The sequence below is a fragment of the Gobius niger genome (genome assembly GCF_951799975.1).
Source record: "Gobius niger genome assembly, chromosome: 1".
Lineage (NCBI taxonomy): Eukaryota > Metazoa > Chordata > Actinopteri > Gobiiformes > Gobiidae > Gobius > Gobius niger.
In genome coordinates, this window is record NC_136852.1 from 65,672,669 (window position 1) to 65,692,723 (window position 20,055).

General features: G+C 41.6%; 1 protein-coding gene across 1 annotated transcript in view; it reads left to right on the forward strand.

Moving 5' to 3' along the window:
• The window catches only part of oxct1a (3-oxoacid CoA transferase 1a), a 61,025-nt gene that overhangs the window by 26,666 nt on the left and 14,304 nt on the right, over positions 1-20,055 (forward strand). The window contains exons 13-14 of the mRNA XM_079552555.1: positions 1,275-1,350; positions 18,264-18,353. Coding sequence (XP_079408681.1) covers positions 1,275-1,350; positions 18,264-18,353 — 166 coding nt within the window. The remainder of the gene's footprint in view (positions 1-1,274; positions 1,351-18,263; positions 18,354-20,055) is intronic.

Sequence of the window (20,055 nt, forward strand, 5' to 3'; positions counted from 1 at the left end):
TACCATTTTCCATTCAAAATACCTTATATTTGAGCAGCATCTTCTTTGTGGTTGTATGAGCTACGCAGCGGCGGAGTGATCTGCTAGAAAATAGTCCCTCAAAATGCGATCCTTCATGTGATGCAAAGTCAGTTATATTCCAAAAATGATTCTATCGACACAGACATTTATATTGTTAGTCTGGCGTTATAAGTGATTTGCCTCAGGTGCTCTGTGGAGCGTGTCAGACTGTTTTTAATGCAGTGTTGCTGATACCATAGAAATGCGCTAGCCTAGCACAAGCCTAGCGCCACGAAACTCTTCAAACATAAGAACTGCATGAATTACAAAAAAAATATCTCCAGAAATCAGCAACACTCTGGATAACTAGGAAATGAGGCCCTATGTCAAAAATCCTGAAATATCCCTTTAAACAACTCTTAAACTCTATGTTGTATTTATAATGCTCAGACGTCCTCAAAAGGTTTCCCATAACAGGAAAAATCTATGAAACTGAAACCCATAAATTGGTAAATAACATTTATGTTATGCCAATTAGATGGCAGACCTGAGAAGCAATACTTTCCCAGAAGCACTGGCTCTTGAGCACTTAATCTGCTGGAGTTACGGACAGTTGCTGCACATTATCACAACAAAGCGCTTTAACTCGAGCCCTTTCACGACTTTGAAAACTTCTTAGGAACACTGTTTGTTTATGACTATTACTGAAATGCCACCAGGGGAAAGTAAACCAATTGTATATATTGGATTTGAAGCTGTTATGACAGTAGCTCTGTGAATCCTCTGATGTATTTATCCAGGTAATATATACAGAGTTTGAAACCAGCAGCAAGCGCCAGTTACTTTAAAGTAATAAAAGTGCAAATGAGCCTAATGAAACGCGGCTTGTTTAGAAAAGCGATGAGAAATTGTCTTAAATTTGGTTCTAACAGATGGGAAGCTGAATATTATATTAAGAAACTGTACTGGAACAGGATAATGCTCAAATTAAGAAGCTGGTTATCGACCAATAACTTAATACGAGCAACTACACAATATTTGCATGTCAATTGTGCCTTTTCTAACAAAGTGTAAGATAGTGATAACGATGTTTTAGTGATCATTACCAAATACCTGCAAAAAGCATAATGCCCCCCCGCTTTAAGTGTTTCCAAAAACTCTGCACGAAGTGAGCGGTCTTAACAATTCTGTCTTCCCTGTAACCTGCTTTTTAAAGATCCATCCGCTCCGAAACTTGACAGCTGTCGTCTTATTTGCGTCCTTGCTGTTTGCAGGGGTCACGTCAACTTGACAATGCTGGGAGCCATGCAGGTTTCAAAACACGGAGACCTCGCCAACTGGATGATACCGGTAAGTGAAAACAGACTGGAGGCCGATCAGGAGGAAGCATTGGAGCCAGACTGGACCACGCTGAGGCTGGACAGGATTAGATATGATGAGTGCACCGTAGGGGTGTCTCATGTTTGGTTGGAGATGTGTGTGAGATGCTGTCGTGGTTTGGGCCAGTATACAGCAAGGATTGTGAATATATGATGTTTTGGTTTAGAGAAAAACATGTACAAAGTTTTTCCTGATTATACTGAAAGAGGACACTTGGGGTTACACAATCATTTCGCAAGATGGCTGTGGAATTGTTTCATAATTAATTCACAAGATTATTATCTGCATAGCTCATCTTGTTATTCATTACTCTGGTTTATTGTCTATTTGAGGCTGTTTTGAAATTATTTATCTTCTTTTTTGAATTAAGATAATGTGTTTCTGTTGTAATAGATGGCTATCGTTTGAAAAATTGTCAACTAGTCTGAGTGGTGTAGTACTTATGGGGCTCCAAAGTGGACAAAGACATGAAGGAAATCTGTGTATAATGGGTGATTGACCTGAGAATTCAATCTCCGACTTTGTAGCTTGATACCATATGTAATTATACTGACCTAATCTCTGTTACAAAGAAAGCCATTATGCTAATGTATTGTTTCTTTACACAAGAGACGGAGCACTGTGTCGTAATTTGCCACATTAATCGAACAGGGAAATGTCATTTGTCTGCAGATCCTGTTGATTTCAGCGCTTACAGGGGTGTCTGTCATTTATAGAGGTTAGGGCTAAAGTGGGTGCAGCATGATAATAGGTTGATGTGTAGCCCAAGGTCAATTGGACTTGAAGCCACATGTGATTTCTGAGGGCGAGAATCCATTAAAGAGCAGTTAATGCAGTATGTGGGAGGAAAAGAGCTGAAACATTTTCCTCCACTATGGCTTAGACCACTTATCATATTATTGGATTTAGCCAGTGCTTGTTGATGCTGTTAGGCAATGCAAGAATTAAAAAAGAGTCATAGATTATACAGTAGGTTCTCAACAGGTCTTCAAAAATGAGGGTTGATGATTAGCCTCATTATCATTGCCGGTAACAACAGACCTTTACCAAAGAAATACTGTATTTTGACATTAACTTTACTAAAACAGGACTCGACTACAAATAATTGTGGTTCATAGGTTAAAATGAATATGGTTAACCTCTTAAAGCAATACTAAGTAAATTGTTTACCTTAATAAATCCTTTTTGTAGTCCCTCTGGGAGTAATACAAATGTTAACGGGATGATTGGGAGGTCTTCCATCTCCCCCTGGTGTCTTTGACCAGAAAACCACAATTGCAACTTCACTGCCACCGGGTTGGATGCGCAATACACACTAATGGAATCACGAAGAAGAAGCTAGCAGGCTAATGGGCAAAGCTAACTGCGGGCTAGCGCCACTTAAACAGTATTTATAGCCAAGTTTGAGTGAAAAAAATGATCTCCATTGTGTAATTGGATGCACATTGTCCCTCTCTCCCTCCCTGTCAGCGTAGTATTTACTCTCACGAACAATTAAAAGTAAAAAAAAAATGCACCATGCTACGACACATGCAGTGGCGCTTATGGCCGCTAGGCTGCACGGGTTACTTAGTACTGCTTTAACCCTCACCTGAACAGAGCACATTTTCACCTGTTTGGCTCTACTCAAATCTGAAAGGTCTAAATAGTGACATAAAGGAGACTTAAATGCAACAAAAAAGCAACAAAAATATGATGAAAAATGTGACAAAAATGCAACAAAAAATTGATTAAAATTCGAGATAAAACGGACAAAAATGCAATGGAAAAAGTGACACAAATGCAGCCAAAAAGGGACAAAAATGCGATGACAATAAAACCTTTTAAAAAGTTTAGATCAGTTTTGTAGGTCTTTGATTTCAAATGAGGTGTGAGCAGCTTGTCATAAGGTTATGAGTGGGTGCCTACGGTATGCCAGAGGACCTAGATGGGGTCCTCTTGAATTTAAATAGGACCGTTCAATGTTCATCGTATTTTGTGGTGAATGGTGGGCAAACAGCGAATTAATCCAGGCAGTTGGGCTGTTTTTTCCTCTTTTTTTTAAACGGCTTAAAAAAATATGCAAAGTTACTATATTGATCTCATCAAAAACATACCTGGAGCTTTGTTTCAAGCAGCTGGCGCATCATCGAGGAATCTTAGGATCTTCTCCAGTGACTGTGGTGACAGCTCCCCCAAAAAATTCCTCATGTTCCCTAAAAGCTCCTCCTGAGGTATCCAGTAAATGCTTTTTTCACCTTCTAAACTTAATCCTTTCATCGCAAAATGAAACACTTGTCATAGTTGCACTACAGCTACATGAGCAGTGTAATTTAAAAAAAGAGTAAATAAATTCCCTCTTTATTGAAGCTGCACATTTAAGTGGAGAGAGAGGAGGGGGGAGTGGGAGGGGCTTATTTTAGCTGGCTTTGAGGAATAAGAAGTGAAATTACTAAGCAAGAAAGTGTAACATTTGTTGGTTATTTGATGTGTTTGACATGATTGGCAAATACCTGGAAAAAGCATAGGGGAGCAATGTTCTGTTTGTGAACATTGTTTTGGCCCATCATAGAACTATTATTATCTATTTACTACATTCATGTGGTGTACCAATGCCCTGGACGTGGCAGTTTGTAGCAGCGTGATTTCCCACGCTACTCTATTGCCTGTGTGGGGAGAATTCTTTTTTCTGGAAGGCGCAGCAGTACCACAAATCAAATTGGCAACAAAGCAGAGGGAGCTGCTAATAATAATAATGATAATATATTGGTTTGGCACCTTTCTAAGCACTCGAGGTCGCCTTATATCAAGAAAACACATTAAAAGTACACTGCACATACATTAAAGCAACAAAACAAAACAATAAACAAGACAATGTAGAGTTCAGGCAATATTAAGTATCTAGGCAAACATAATGTCCAAATAAACATCGGCAGCAGGTGGTGACGAGCCGAGTGGGTGCCCCCCGTCCTTAGACTCTCCGAAACGGCGAGGAAAAACTCAAAAACCCAGTGGGAGAAAAAAGAAACCTTGGGGAGAACCACAGAAGGAGAGATCCACTCCCATGGACGGACAGGCTATTGAGACCCAGGGTTCAATGGTCCCTCTGTCCAGACTTTGTTGGAGCTTCAGTTCTTCTTGTCCAATCCCTGTAGACTAGATTCCTCCGTCCCTTCCTGGATAGGGCTGAAAACCGTGACACCAACGACTCACCGTCATGCAGCAAATCTTTTGATGGCGCTTTCTAATTATTTAGTCCCAGCGGTGACTGTACATGAAGTTTATTTTGGTGTGCCTCCTGTTTGCAAAGTACAAGAGCCGGGAGATGAAAAGGCCTTTGAGTAGTTAATGAAAAGAGTGTTTGGCTGCTTTCCGCACTACGACTAGCACTGCATTTTTGCAACCCTTTAATTTGATATCCTCTCCACCTCTTCAATTCATTCTTGTTTGTCCAGCGCGATTGCTAATTAGCAGGTGCGTGATGAAGTGTTTTTTTTTTTTTTTGCACAAACGCAATCATGAGTAGAGACAGAGTTTAATACAAAAGCGGAGACAAGTCAACAAGCACGAGAGAGTAGTGAAGTCGAATGTAGGACTGGCTGTATTGATGTAGTTGGAGTTCTTGTTTCAAAGTGCCACAAACTGAGGAAAGTACATGAAAAGTGCGCGTCTTGCTGTTTCGAGAAATCGACTATGAAGTGGGAATAGACTCCACCGTGTGCAGAATGGCATGATGACTTCCATGTTTTAATTAGATCAGCCTAGCACAACAATTAAAATGGTTCTACTGGGTATGAATCCCACCACTGCATAGAGGAAAAACTTGATTTACTTTCTATATTTGGACCGTACCTTGCTGTTTTGGAGGAGGATGAAGGGGAAGGGTGTTATAGCGCCTAATATAATGAAGTTTTATGGATTTCTTAATAGCAGGGTATGTGTAAGGCTTTACACTAAGTGATATAGTGAGCTTTATATACACAGTAAAAGGTCTACACACATTTTAGATTTGTGCTTGATGAGTAAAAAATAACTGAAGGGAAAAAAATCTTCACAAGTCTAATGGATTTTTTTAGTAATTTCCCCTGAAACATTTTAATTAGGTTTTTCGCCCAAAGGTTTTATTTAACAGAATAGGACACATGGTGAAACAGGTTGAAGAGCCTGTGGTCTGAGCTGGGGCCAGAACAGTGTTCAGCGTGCATGAGCAGCAGCCTCACCAACAAGGCCATCTGAGCGCATTAATACTAGTGTGTTTTTAATGAGTCACATTAGGGGCAACAGTGGTGCAGGTGGTAGAGTGGGTCGGGCCGTCTCATGATCGGAAGGTTGGGTGTTTGAATCCCAGCATTGTTTCAGTAAGCTGCTGCAATGTCAAAGAACCAGTGTTGCATGACTTTTTCACCAACATCTTGTATTGATGATGGGAGAGTGTGGCCACTGCACAAAGCCTTCTCCAGCACATCCCAAAGATTCTCAGTGGATTGTAATCTGGACTCTGTGGTGGCCTATCTATGTGTGAGAATGATGTCTCATGCTCCCTGATCCACTCTTTCACAATGTGAGCCTGATAAATCCTGGCATTGTCATCTTGGAATATGCCTGTGCCATCATGGAAGAAGAAAGCCATTGATGGAATAACCTGGTCAATCAGGATGTTCAGGTAGTCGGCTGATCTCATTCTTTGGGCACATAGTGTTGCTGAACCTGGACCTGACCAACTGCAGCAGCCCCAGAGCATAACAGTTATTAAACCCAGGTGGCCACTTTTTTTTTTTAGGTTAGGCACTGTATTTCATAAATCTCTATGAAAAGCTTGAAAAGTTTTATCCATTTATTGGCACACCTTTTCTGACTTTTGACCATATTACCCTTATGCCCAATGCCGTCTGACCTGGGAAGCTAAGCAGGGAAGGGCCGCACAGGACTTGGATGGGTGCGTGAGTGAGTGGTTGTTGGTTGTCGGAGGGGCCGATGGCGCAGACTGGTTGCCTCGCTTCCGTCAGTCTACCCCAGGGCAGCTGTTGCTACAATAGTAGCTTATCACCACCGAGTATGGAGTGAACGAATAGTGCAATGTAAAGCGTCTTTGAGTGTCCAGAAAAGCGCTATATAAAAACCAATGCATTATTATTATTAAAAACCAATGCATTATATTAGAATATTGAATATTTTAGTTTTTTAATTGCTATGGAAACAGTTCCAATATTTCTATACTTCAATATACAGAAAGCATGTTGATGAACTAATGTGCAGGGTAGACCAATGAAAAATCTTGAAGTGATGATCAGAGGATGAGGTGAGCGGCTACTTTTGGGAAAGTCATGTTCCCCGTAACACTTTGACTGTGACTATTGTAGTGTATCTGTCTATCAAATGCAGTGATGCGGTCGCTGTATCGGTCTGTTGTGATGAAGAGGGAGCTGAGTCTGGGAGCAAAGCTCTCGATTTACCAATCGATCCACGTTCCCACCCTCACCTATGGTCATGAGATTTGGGTAAAGGACAAGATCGCAAATACAAGTAGCCGAAATGAGTTTCCTTTGCAGGGTGGCTGGACGCACCCTTTGAGATCGGGTGAGGAGCTCAGTTACCCGGGAGGAGCTCGGAGTAGAGTCGCTGCTCCTTCACGTCGAAAAGAGCCAGCTGAGGTGGCTAGGGCATCTGTTCCGGATGCCTCCTGGTCGCCTCCAGGCTCCAGGCATGTCCTAGTGGGACAAGGCCTCGTGGAAGATCCAGGACACGGTGGGGGGACTATGTCTCCGAGCTGGCCTGGTGTCGCCTCGGGGTCCCCCCAGAACAGCTGGAGGAGGTGTGTGTGGATCGGGAAGTTTGGGCATCTCTGCTGAGACTGCTGCCCCCGCGACCCTGCCCCGGACAAAGCGGAAGAAAATGGATGGATGGATAAAATGTGACTAAAGCTAAAACCATTCTCGTCCATAAGACTAAGACTAAAACACCGACGGCTGCCAAAAACAACATTTCTTCGGACGCAGTGAATTGCTATCTTAGAAAACTGGCAATTGGTCAAACAAAGGAGATTTGTTTTTCTATAACTCACAAAGTGCTTTTCTCTAACACCAGCTGGAGCTGAATAAGTTGGTTGCAAAAACATACATATAACATTTTGTAAGTGATTTTAGATGAGTGTGTCTCTGCACACGTCAAAATAATTCAGCTTCATTCCTGCAGTCCATCCAATTTTGGCTAAGACACAAAACTCCCATTTCAACCTATTAAAGATTAACCTAAGATTCCACAAAAATACTGCAGGTCCCTCTTGCCCTTTCACATTCACCATCAGGTTGGTTTATAGAGTTTACAGCAGGCTAGTAACATCACATTGCCAGCTGGAGGTAAAACAAACAATATAGCTGAAAATAATGTCCCGTTGATGCCACTTGTAAAACCAGCGGTATCGACAATACCAGCAACAGACGCTGCATCCTTCATACTCTAAAACAATGCATTTCCACCTACGCCTCATCTTCATCAGCTCCTCTTTTGTACGGGGGGATGAAGACAATTACATTTCTCCATTTTCTGTGATGATGGAGATTATTCACTATCTAAACACGGGTGCGTGGCGTGAAATTGGAAATGTTGCACGTAGGAGTGGGGATGCGGTCCTCCCAGCGTGATCGTGTTGATGTCAATGCTTTTGAATATGCAGAATGCAGATGATGAGTTTCCAGCTGAGTCTTTTAATGCTTTTAGATGTCTATTCAGCCTGAAACATTTGAAATGGCAGAACTGACAGATGAGGGGAAGAACGAGGTTTTCTTTTTTTAATATGGTGTCTAGCAATTGCCAACTAAATCCCGTCAGTTGGAATGTAGCTGCATAATTGAATCTTCTGCTAAGGATGTCAGAATGATTTGTTTTAAATGGGATTATAAATGTGACTATGGGAAAAATATCTGGTTTAATTGCAAATAAATTCAGTGTTTTTTCTAGTAATAGTCACAACGTTATAATTTGACATTGACATACCTTGACCCGGCATCGGAGAGTGTTACGGGCAAAAGCATAAAAGCAACCTGTGAGGGTGAGTGATTTGGCCTCTTGGAGCTCGCAGTAGGTAACAAGGATATTGGCAAGGAAAGACTGCCCTTCAAGCTAACATGAACTGGATTCTGACTGGCACTAGGTGAGCGGCCATCTGCTTTGATCGGTGTGATTGAAGCGGAGAGGTTCATACTGCTGCATATAAACAACAGTGTACTGAGCGCACTAAGCGAGCGCAATGGAGATTTGCGGCTTTGATAAACGCTAAAAGGCCGTAGCGCAAATCTAGCGCATTGGATCTCATGAAAATGCAAAGCTGGGCGATTTTGCCACGATAACATTGAACTGGAGCAGGTCACAGCTTCAGGAGTCTGTCCCACGTCCGTTTAAAGTCCGTATGAAGGTTTATGCTCAGTGTATTAATGATACTGAAGGAGACTTGGCTCGTATGTTCTGCTGTTCACCGGTTCCTTCCATCCCAGGGCGTCTCAAATGTGCGAGTCTATGATGAAAACCTCATAATTGGTGGTTTGCGAGATCGAGATCAAGATACTCCTCGATGCTCCTTGAATCAGCGCTTTTCTATCTCTGGATGAGTGCGAAGAGGGCATGAAGGTGAAGTAAAAAACCTACTAGACATTACATTTTAGACCAGCAAAGACAAACCTCTTGGTCTCCCGACTGCTGACGAGCTTATGTCTCATAATTGTAGTCCAGTGTGTCCAAAAGGGCCTCGATATTGGAAGGGAATTACATTTTACAGACATTTTAATGAGATCACACGTCCTCAAAGCGGTGTGTTTATCAAGATCCTTTAGAAAAAATAAGCATGGGATAAAGATTTCCTCGTTTTGTGCTGTTGCTACAAAGTTATGGGGTAAATCTACTTCATCACTGCATCACAGGCTATAATCTCAGTCATTTAATTTGTCTTTGGTCAAGTTCTCTCGAGAAGTCAAACATGATTGTGCTCTGCCCATGTAAACATAATCAATTACAGAATTATCACCTCTTAACACCTGCCTGAACCGAGAGCATTTTATCCAGCATTACCCAAATCCTGTAGGCCAGTGTAACACCTCATTTGAACGCTAAGACTTACATCTCATTTTCGTCACATTTTCATCGCTTTTTGTCACATTTTTATCACATTTTTGTTACATTTTTTTGTCACTTTTTTGTCACATTTTTCTAAATTTTTCGTCCCTTTTTTGTCAAATTTTGGTCACTTTTTTTCCACTTTTTTGTCAAAATTTTGTAACTTTTTTTGGTTTTGTTTTCCCCCCCACTTTTTTCACTTTTTTTTCATCCTTGTTTTCATCTCAGTTTTGTTGATATTTACACTCTTTTCCAGAAGCTTTTGGATTGGGGTAAAGCCAAACTGGAGAAAATATGCTCTGTTCAGGTGGAGGTTAAGGGATTAATATTACTGACCAATGACTTGGAAATTTATGTAGTCCACTTTATATGTTCACCACACTAATGGTGTCCACCAAGTTGGGCGACAGTGGCGCAGATGGTAGAGCAGGTCGTCTCATGATTGGAAGATCAGGGGTTCGAATCCCGCCTCTTGGGCAAGACACTTCATCCTCCTGCCTGCCTTATAAGCACTATATAAGTTGAGGCCATTTACCGTTCTTGTGACAATATTCTTGTTTTAAAGACCATGGTAATGAACTTCATGGTAATTTGCTTGTAATTGTAATGTAACTTTGTAATGTAAAGTAAATCTCCATTTTCCGTTTGTTTAAGAGCACACAGATGTTTAGGCAACCTGAAAGTAGGAAATTGATCTTTCAGGAAGTCTGCAATTCGAAAGCTGTTGTCCAGTATCCTAAATAAACCCAACATCTGCTAAAGTTAACGTTTGCGAAGTTTCAATGGTGCTTTTAAGCAGAGAAGCCATCCGGAATTCTTTATTTATAGACTGCCATTGCCTGGAGCTTGGTGCGAATGCGAGCCTAAGTGCGGCACTAGCTCCGGCTTCTAACTATTAAAAAGCAGTTAGCACTTGATAATGGCTGACGGCAGCGCTAATGAAGGAACTGCTACCGTCTTTAGCACATAGCGCCTCTTTGTGTCTAAAACAACAGAAACCTTTAACCACACATAATCCTTTCATGTGGTGCATTTTATTTTGGACTCTGCAATGGCCGATTAGCAGTTGCTTCCAGTAGTCATCACTTTCTTTTATACCACAGTTAGCCTAGGCAATCTAGAAACATCTTGACATGACCCATTTCCAAACATGACAAAGGCAACATGTGCCACTAAAAACAGCTCGAATTCAATTCATCCACCGACTCTCCTGTCGGCACTCTCGTGCCTCTCTCTGATGTTTGTCATTTGTTGTCACGGTAACCAAAGCCAAGTGGTTGTCCCTCACTATGTTAAATAGAGAGATCTACCATTGTGGAGGATTTGAGGCAGAAGAAAAGGAAGCTGCTTTGGTAAGTGGCAACTCTTGGCTGGTGAATTGGGTAATTTTCCTTGTGTCACTTCTTTGCCCAAGTGCTGGAAGTGAATATTTGCACAGCAGGATATAGAATTCTGTTGGTATAGCAACGTAACAATACAAAAAAGTATCCAGTCCAATGCCTTTCTTAAAATTGTGATGATAATAATAATAGTATTGTAGGCTATTGTGTTTTCCCCATAGAAATATAAAAGAAGTGTACAGCCACATGAGCTGCACTGACTTTTTTCTTCTTCTTTCCCCCTCTTTATTGAAACAACTGCAGAGCGAAGGGTAGTAAGAAGCGGGAGGGGGTTATGGGGAAATTACATGAAAATCAGGAAGTGAAACAACAGGCATTTTTGAGCTGTTTTATATTCATATGGCATTTTCAATAATGATAAAAATGTGTTTGACATTTTGGTCAAATGCCTGTAAAAAGCTTTCAAATGTAAAATATAAAAGTGATTACATTCTACTATATCACTCCTCTTTTGTTGTTGTTAGTGCTATACTTTTCTGTGAGAAGTATTGGTTTTTATGCTTAGATTACTTTGCATAACTTTTGACTTCATCATTGACACAAAGTCATTAGTTTTGCTGGCTTTGCCAAGTGGAATAGTCACATGAAGACATGTCATTGTCTCTGTAGTGCTATGTTGTCGATAGATGTTATTTGAGCAACCCTTCATCTAAAGAGCACTGTTCTGTTCTTTCGGTTCTGCACCACTGGCTTCCACGGCCTCCCCACATTACCCCCCACCCCCCCCTTATAGCCATTATATGAAGGAGGTTCCATCACTTATGTTTTCTCAAACGCCTATTTAATTAGTGTGCGTGCAGGCTACAGTGTTACCGCCAGAGGCTGTGATTCATTTCAAAGCCAGAATGAGGCAAAAATAAAATGTGCAAAATGGATTCGAGTGAAGTATACATCTGTGGGAGAAGGTCCATATAGCGATTTAGCCCTGTTCCGGGGCAACATTTAGTCGTGCTTCTTATGTACAATGTACATTCATATTTAACATGGAGTGATTCTGATAAAGGGATTGAAAATACAGTACATGATGTGGATGGCACTGGGTGCAGATCTCGTATGCCTGTAGTGTATAGTATGTGATCACTTCCGTCATTATCTAAAAATATAGAGTGTCTATGTTTAACTCTATGTAAGATCTAGGTACTCCTCACTGAAGGAGGGGTCAAATGCAGAGAATTAATTTACATACAGAGATTAATATAGTATAAGAAAAATAAAGAAGATCAGGGGACGCTGTGTTGCAGTCACCTACTGACGGCATCTCGTCATAGAAGGGGGCATGGCCTCGCCGAGGGGGAGAATAGAATCTTTTGGGAAACACAATTTTTCACTCTTTTTAGCCATTTTCTGGTGGAATATGAACCTATTTGTCACATACAAATAAAGTCAAGTGTAAATCAGGCCTATATGGATATCTTCTCACAGCAGATTGTTCTGTAGAAATTGAAAAAACGGCAGTCATAGCAAGCACTAGCTAGCGTGAGCATTAGCACGATGCTAATATGTAGCATCATGTTAGCATTTTCCGTTTTTTTTAATGTATTTATGGGCTGTTGAACCACTTTGCTCCTCTACATGTCTTTGTCTCTTTATTTAGTAGAAAACTATTTTCATAATTCAGCGTTTGTTTAAGTAGTTTTTGAATAATTAGAGAAAGTTTAGATTTATCTCAAAATTGTTTTCCCGCTCAACTGTTTTCAAACATGACCATATATGGCCGATTCCAGAGATGCCGTCTGCAACTATAGGCACAGATTCATCTTTTGCCCAGTCAAGCAACTCACCCTTCGCCCCTATTATAACAGACTTTAAACTTTAAAGCCAACTACTTTCCCGGTTTAGGAAAGAGCAGAAAAATTGGGTGCTACAGCTTTAATTCACAAACTCTCCAAATGTACTTTTTATTTTAGCCACACTTGTCACGTAAGGGGATTGGCATGGCTATTTTGCTCCTATCGTGCTGAAGCAACGTTTGGCAAATTTTGCAATGTGACCTTTTTTACTCGGGGCGATCAAATTCACTTCCAGTCTATATTGGTTTACTTCCTGACAGTCCTGACAGCGCCTGGCACCTGACAGCAGATTATCCTATTCGCTCCTGCTTGGTATCTGTCTATAAAGTAGCACTCTAAGGTCGAAAGTGCTGTTATACAAGACAAATCCGTTTCAGCAAATGCCATTTTTAGCTTTACTTTTTATTGCTCCTTTTGCTCAACTCGATATTCTCTGAGGCCCAATTAATCGACCCGTGTGTTACAATCCTCACCTTCTTCAAATTTAACACAGAAAACTTATTTTGGGTGTCTCTTACCCTCTTTATCACACCACACTTTGATACTCCAATGTTTTCTTTTTTTAAATCTTTGTTTCCCCAATTAGTGCATCTGGCAGTACTGCTGCCAGCTCTACTCACCTGCCCCGCATGTATGTATGTGAAAAGTGTGGATTAGAGGTGACAAACATGATCAAACTGAATTCATTAGAAAATTAAAAAGCTGTGGGGGCTTTAGCCAGGGCTGCTCGGTTCATATGATCAAAGTCAGGTTATTAAATGATGGCATCCCATTGGGAGTGACTCATAGGGAGTAGCTCTTGTGCTTACGGAACCTTCCCTCATTGTAAGTCATTCTTTTTGGTTTAGCCCAAACAGTGTTGGTGTAATTTATTGTCCCCTTTATGGAAATGTTCCCTCTACATTTTACCCACGTTTCAATTCTACTTGAGTCACTTAAATGACATTGAATCCGAGCAAGCACTTGTCAAACCGGCTGCTCTGCAAAAACTATTCAGAATTCTTTCTGCCTTTAGTCTTTGCAAATCAGACATCACACATTTAGTGATCTTTATGTTCTTCTTCTTTTGTTAACCCATAAATTACTGAATGTGTATGTTTAAGATTTTAGTTAAAAATAATAGTTTGGCCATCTGAAGTAAATGCAATTTCATTTGAGTTTATGATTTCTGACTTTGTATTGGATATTAGAGTGTGGATCGGGCTGACTTTTTATGTCTGAGACTGGCCCTCGTTCTGTCAGAGCAGTGATCGAATCCGAACCGAGCCCGACACAATTACAATCACAATATTATTAGGATATTGTTTGCGTGGAAAGTCTGGTCAATCAACTGAAAAAAGGCATTCGCAACATCACCACAGACGAGCAGAGCGCATTCAACACACGGAGCAACAAGTGGCCTCCTGTTACAGACTTCAGCCCCGTCGTCAATGTTTTTTCTTCCCCTTCTTCTGCTGGGTGACTGTGTATTTTGTGCATGCATCCACGGGTTGGTGGTCCCTTTGTCTTATCACACTGATGTGTCCGAGTCTGATCCCGAACATAAGTTCTAAATATGTGTCCGCACGCACACGGAACAACAATGTTCGGTTGGGTTTCCACACTCTATTGTATTATGCCTACAGTACCCACTAAACCTCCCTTGTAAAATGGTAATGAATGATGCCATTCTATGCACCAAGAGCTCCTCCATGATTTATTTGTAAGGTCTTTTTTCTGGGACTGTGTCCTATCTTCTGGAGTTCCTATGTTTGTGATTTAAAGCCGGAATAATCAGAGAAACATATGATCTGTACGTGTCAACATGATCGTTTTGTAAACGGAACAAATCAAAATCACCCCAAGGACAAGGAAACACTGCAGACTGTCCTGATTCTGTTAGAGAAGAGAGATGTTTTCATCAAGTCTGTGTTGTACAGGATTCGATAAACCTTCTAACCTGTTTGCAAGTTATCATGCTTCAGGATTCCATAAGGAAATGGAAATGACTCAGTCTCTATTGGTCCATTGATTATTGGTGAAAAGCTGTATGTGAGAGCGTGACATTTTCAGGTTACAGTGTGACCTCCCCGGTGTACGCGTGCTCTGCTGGAGTTGTCCGAAAGTGCATTAACATTGATCACAAGGAGGACAGTCAACATGTGGATTAATAGCCTGCCACGTTTTATGGCTTGGACGGTTAATATATTACCTCTGCAATGGTCTAAAAATAAATGTTGACTTTGACGATGACCGTCGGCCGGGGCTTAATGCTAGACAGCGTTTATTTACTTGAGTGCCTTAATGATAAGAACAGTGTTACTTTCTTTAGCCACTAATGGTAGGTTAATGAAGACAGAATTATTTACCATGATGATTTATTGGTGACCTTACTGTGGCTCATTGTGAGTTTATAGTTAGATAGTACAGATGTTAAATGGTAAAAATTAGTTTTGTTTGGTGATTCCTTTGAGAAGAAACATTGTCCCTACATGAATTTAGAATTTTTTATTCAGTTCACAATATTAAAATATAAGTTTTGTTCGTAGCAAACTGTAATTCTGCAGAGATGTGTCAAAATGATCCACTCTTGTATTGGTATGAAGTTTGAATGTATCTTCCAGTAGACCTGCTCTGCATCCCTTCAGAATTTTAACAGGGCAGTCTAATGTAATCAGTCTGTGTTTTCAGAGCGGGTTCCCAGCAGTCTTAGCTCTCCTGAGTCCTATCTCCTCAGCTCAGCTGGCCTCCCCAGAGGCGCACCAGCCTCTGATGCTCCACACTTGGCATACAGTATATCCCCTGGTTATCCGGCAGCAGCTCACCGCCTCTTCACATGATTGATGAGCAAATGGGATTTTAATTCAGTTACTCAGCCGTCACCCTGCAGCCGTATCTACGGCAGCTCCTATTCACAAATCTGTTTTAGAAGAAATATTGAGGGAACTGAGGACAGGTTTCTGCACAAAAGTGCCACTTCACTTTATGGATTAGATTAGTCATTAGATTACAGTTTACTGTTGTTCTTTAGCTGTGTCTTCTGAAATAAATAATCTTTCTGCTAACTGTTCACATTCACATACAAGTGGTTTATCCAAACATTCATGGCTGCCGACTAAAACCTAATAGCCATCCTAGTTATTCTAAAGTTTACAAGATCCAGGTGTTGTCACGCATAGAATTCATTTACACGAAGATTCAATTGAATAGTATGACTGACACTGATGTTGAATATACATTTTTCTGGGCGCTTAGAACGTTTTTATCTTAGTTTCTCCTTTTGATCCCTCACCTTCAGTACCTGTCTTTACAGATAACTGTTAGAAAAAAGCAATCTGCCTTGGATTTAAAAGTTTAAATGTTAGCTGAATGGCTTTTATCTCACTGTGGGAGCTCTCGCTTGAGAAATGAACACTGCTCTTTCATTCTGCAAAATCCCCTCAACTAACTTCTAAGACATTAAAACTAAAACTCCCTTTGAAGACCTCATTTTGTTCTGTGGAAAGGTTGCAGTTTTGTCTCAAGTGTAAAAAAGTTGTCATATACAGTTGCTGCATTGCCCTAAATGCAATATTGACTTCAGTGATTTTCAAGCAGCAAATACCACCTATGGAAAATTGTTTCTCCAAGTTCCACTAGGTATAAAAACAATATATAGTCTATGACCTCATGACTAAAAGCAGGTCAGAAGGAAATATTGTGTTGCCAATAGACCTGAAGTGTCCAGAAGTACAAGGTGTTCAGTGCTGAGAGACATCGCCAGAGTAAGAAAAATGGAAACCCAACCACTATTGATCAAGACACATTAGCTAAAATGTTTAGACTGGGTCAGGATTCAGGAATGATCTAAAGACAGATTTTTCAAAGGATGTATGGATTGTCGAGGTCAGAGTGACTTTGCATAGACTGATGAATGGGCTCAAAGTTGGATCAGTAGTGGGCACAAAGCTCTACTAAGTTTGGCGCCAACAAGATGGCAGAGGGGCACTAGCGGTGGGGAGGTGGCATTTTTTTAGAGGATACTTCATCAAGCAGTAAATCGGAGTCACTCTGATCTCATCAGTCCTTAAAACCTTTGAAAACTCTGTCTTTAGATCATTCCTGACCCAGTCGTAACATTTTTGCTTATGTGTCTTGACCAATAGCCTTCAGTGCTGCTCTGATCCCCTAAATGGTGCACCGCCTCCTGGGTGTGTCATTGTTTCAGAGCGTGGTGTCCTGCACTGGTCAGCTCCCCCTCCTTCGTCTTCCTCCTGCTGCTCCCTCCGCCCCACGACAGTCTTTCACCATCTTCTGGGAAGAGCTTCGCAGTTAATCTGTTTTATTCTCCAGTGAACGTCCATTAGCCAGAATAGATGGCTTAGCTGCTGAGTCTCACCCGGATACCTCCTCATTTGACCCTTTTTTTTTTCTCCTGTTGCGCCTCCACTCTGCTCTTGGTGCCTCATCAGTGTCTCAGAAGAACACATTTGCTGGCTGTTTGTTTATTTTTAAAAAGCATCTTTCTTCAGGACTGTTATGGACTCTTTGCAGTAAAAAAAAAAAAATCCACCGAACCCCACAAAAACGCAGCAAAGACGTACAAAAGATAATCTATCCTGGTGGCTCCACGCTTGATTTTTCTTCAATCTTTGACTGTTGCTTTATGTCCATCCATGCATCCATTTTCTTCCGCTTTATCCGGGGCCGGGTCGCGGGGGCAGCAGTCTCAGCAGAGATGCCCAGACTTCCCGATCCACACACACCTCCTCCAGCTGTTCTGGGGGGACCCCGAGGCGACACCAGGCCAGCTCGGAGACATAGTCCCACCAGCGTGTCCTGGGCCTTCCACAAGGCCTTGTCCCACTAGGACATGCCTGGAACACCTCCCGCGGGAGGCGACCAGGAGGCATCCGGAACAGATGCCCGAGCCACCTCAGCTGGCTCGTTTCGACGTGAAGGAGCAGCGACTACTACTCCGAGCTCCTCTCGGGTAACTGAGCTCCTCACCCGATCTCGAAGGGTGCGCCCAGCCACCCTGCGAAGGAAACTCATTTCGGCCGCTTGTATTCGCGATCTTGCTTTATGTCTTTTCTGTCAAATCACTTCTTCCCATTTTGTGTGAGCAACAGAGATTACTTTACCATACATTGTAAGGCATATACACAGTAAGGGACAAGATGTGAGAATTTTTATCTAAAATAATGTCATTAAACTACAATGTCAGAAGCACAACACATTACACAGATATTACAATGACAGAGAGAGTCCCTAGTAGTTAACTTTGTACCACAGTTTAAGGAACACTGGCCTAGATCTAGTCTTGTTTTCACAGATATCTAGTTTGTGCTATTAACAACTTTCTTGGTCCTCAAACAACAGCATAGCTACTATAATTGGCTTCTTGTAAAGCTTTTAATATCTGAAGATTGTCAGATTTCAGTCCGGCTCCATCCCCTTCTGGTCTAGTTTGTTAAGACTTTATAAGAGATTATAAGAGATATCTAATGAGGTAGAAAACTTCAAGACAATGAAAGTAAACACATTTCTTTGACGTCATGGCCAATCTTGGGCTCAGCTACCTCGCAAGCTGTTTGTTCTATACTCGGGCTTCTTCTAATGGCCAATTTGTGTGTGTGTGTGTTTCCAGGGCAAGATGGTGAAGGGAATGGGAGGCGCCATGGATCTGGTGGCCAGCGCTGGGACAAAGGTAGTGGTCACCATGGAGCACTCTGCAAAGGTTTGTATCCCGGTGATGCCTAATGCGCCCGTACAACTAACACAGCTTTAACAAATGACCCGCACGACTCATTTCCCCTCCGCCCCGTATCAAATTGGCACTTTTCTCCTCCTTTCCTCGCATCTCCACCGGCCAAGCCCACATCCACATCCTGCCGTAATGAGCGTGAGTGTTCAGGCTGATTAGGGATAATTCTCTTAATGGTTTGTTCAATGCCTTTTTAGCACAGCCCCGATACATCTCACACACACACGGGCCATCGTGAGTTCGAGCCATTTCAGATCCACATTTTACATTCTTGCCACACAAAAGCAGGTCATTTAAGATAAGTCAACTAGACACTCTAATACACCTTATTTGTGATTATGGTAGCTCTGTGATTAAGTAAGGGATAATGTATAGAAACAAGACTTCGCGTCGGGGTCCGGTTCGCCCTGTCGGTACTTATTTTCCCGATAATGACCAGCGTTCTATACATTATCCCGCTTATTATACGGCCATTTGCCAACTGAACACACACAACATAAACTTCGTACGCTTGTATGAAGGCCGAAAGGTTTATTTAATGACATCCGCGACAAATAGTTCCCAAAAGTTTGCGCGTTGCGCTGCAGCGTTTGGCTAGGCTAGCAGCAACAAGGCTAGCAGCTAGCCTAGCTACTTAGTTGAAGGCGCAGTTGGAGGAATGGTGGTGAATCTTTGGGTAAATTGAAAGTCAGACTCACGCTAACTTCACGAGCAATTCCCCCAACTTCTCTCGCAGTGACGGGGACAGAGATAGTGTCGCTACTACGTACGCGCGGAGTGATATGAAAGCACGAACTCCGTTGCCATGGGCAGCGGTCATTATTTTTTTCAGAGGTCCTTTATCAGAAAATAATGACCGGTAGAACGTTGGGAAATCCCATTCAAATCAACGGAGCGTTCTACTTACGTTGTGAAGAGCCGTATAATAAAAGAAGTGAAATAAATGACGATCAAAAACTTGTGAAAGTCACGATTTGGTCATTTCATATATTATTGCGTTTCTTTTCTTTGTTTGAGGGGCCGTGGTGTCGTAGCAAAGAGCTCTAAACCCGACACTTCTCTCTCGCTCTCTGGAGCGCGTCTGACAAAGCAGAGCGGCTTCCCATGGAAAGATCGAAACAGTTGAGATTTTAACGTTTCTCTGAGTTGTTAAATGGTCAAAATCAGTCAAAGGACGGCTGAGAAACATCTTGTTAGATTCTTCAATCCGAGAACCAGGCTGTTTAAATGAACACGCAATAATGAGTGAAAGCGATCAATACAAGCGGTGTTTTATAACGTGTCAACTATGTTGTCCTTGAAAATGGACTTGAAAGGAATATATTTAGGCATTTGCCTCTTACCATAACGTTAGTGTCTGAGCGGAGCGGAGAGGAGAATAGGAGAATAGGAGGAGAGGAGGAGAGGAGGAGAGGAGGAGAGGAGGAGTTAATCAGAAAGGAGAGTGTTTCATAAAACACGCATTATCTCCGAATTTAGAAAAAAATGATTTTGATTTTGATCAAAATTAGCCTCTGTTTAGCTTTCTCAGGAACCGAGGAACATAGAATTAAACTGTTTTCACCTGTGGAGAGCTTAGACTCTCATCTGTCAAACGAGCCACAACATGTATCCATAGATAGAATATGCTGTGGTGCTACAAATATCATGAAAAATGGTCTGGATTGTTGGCACT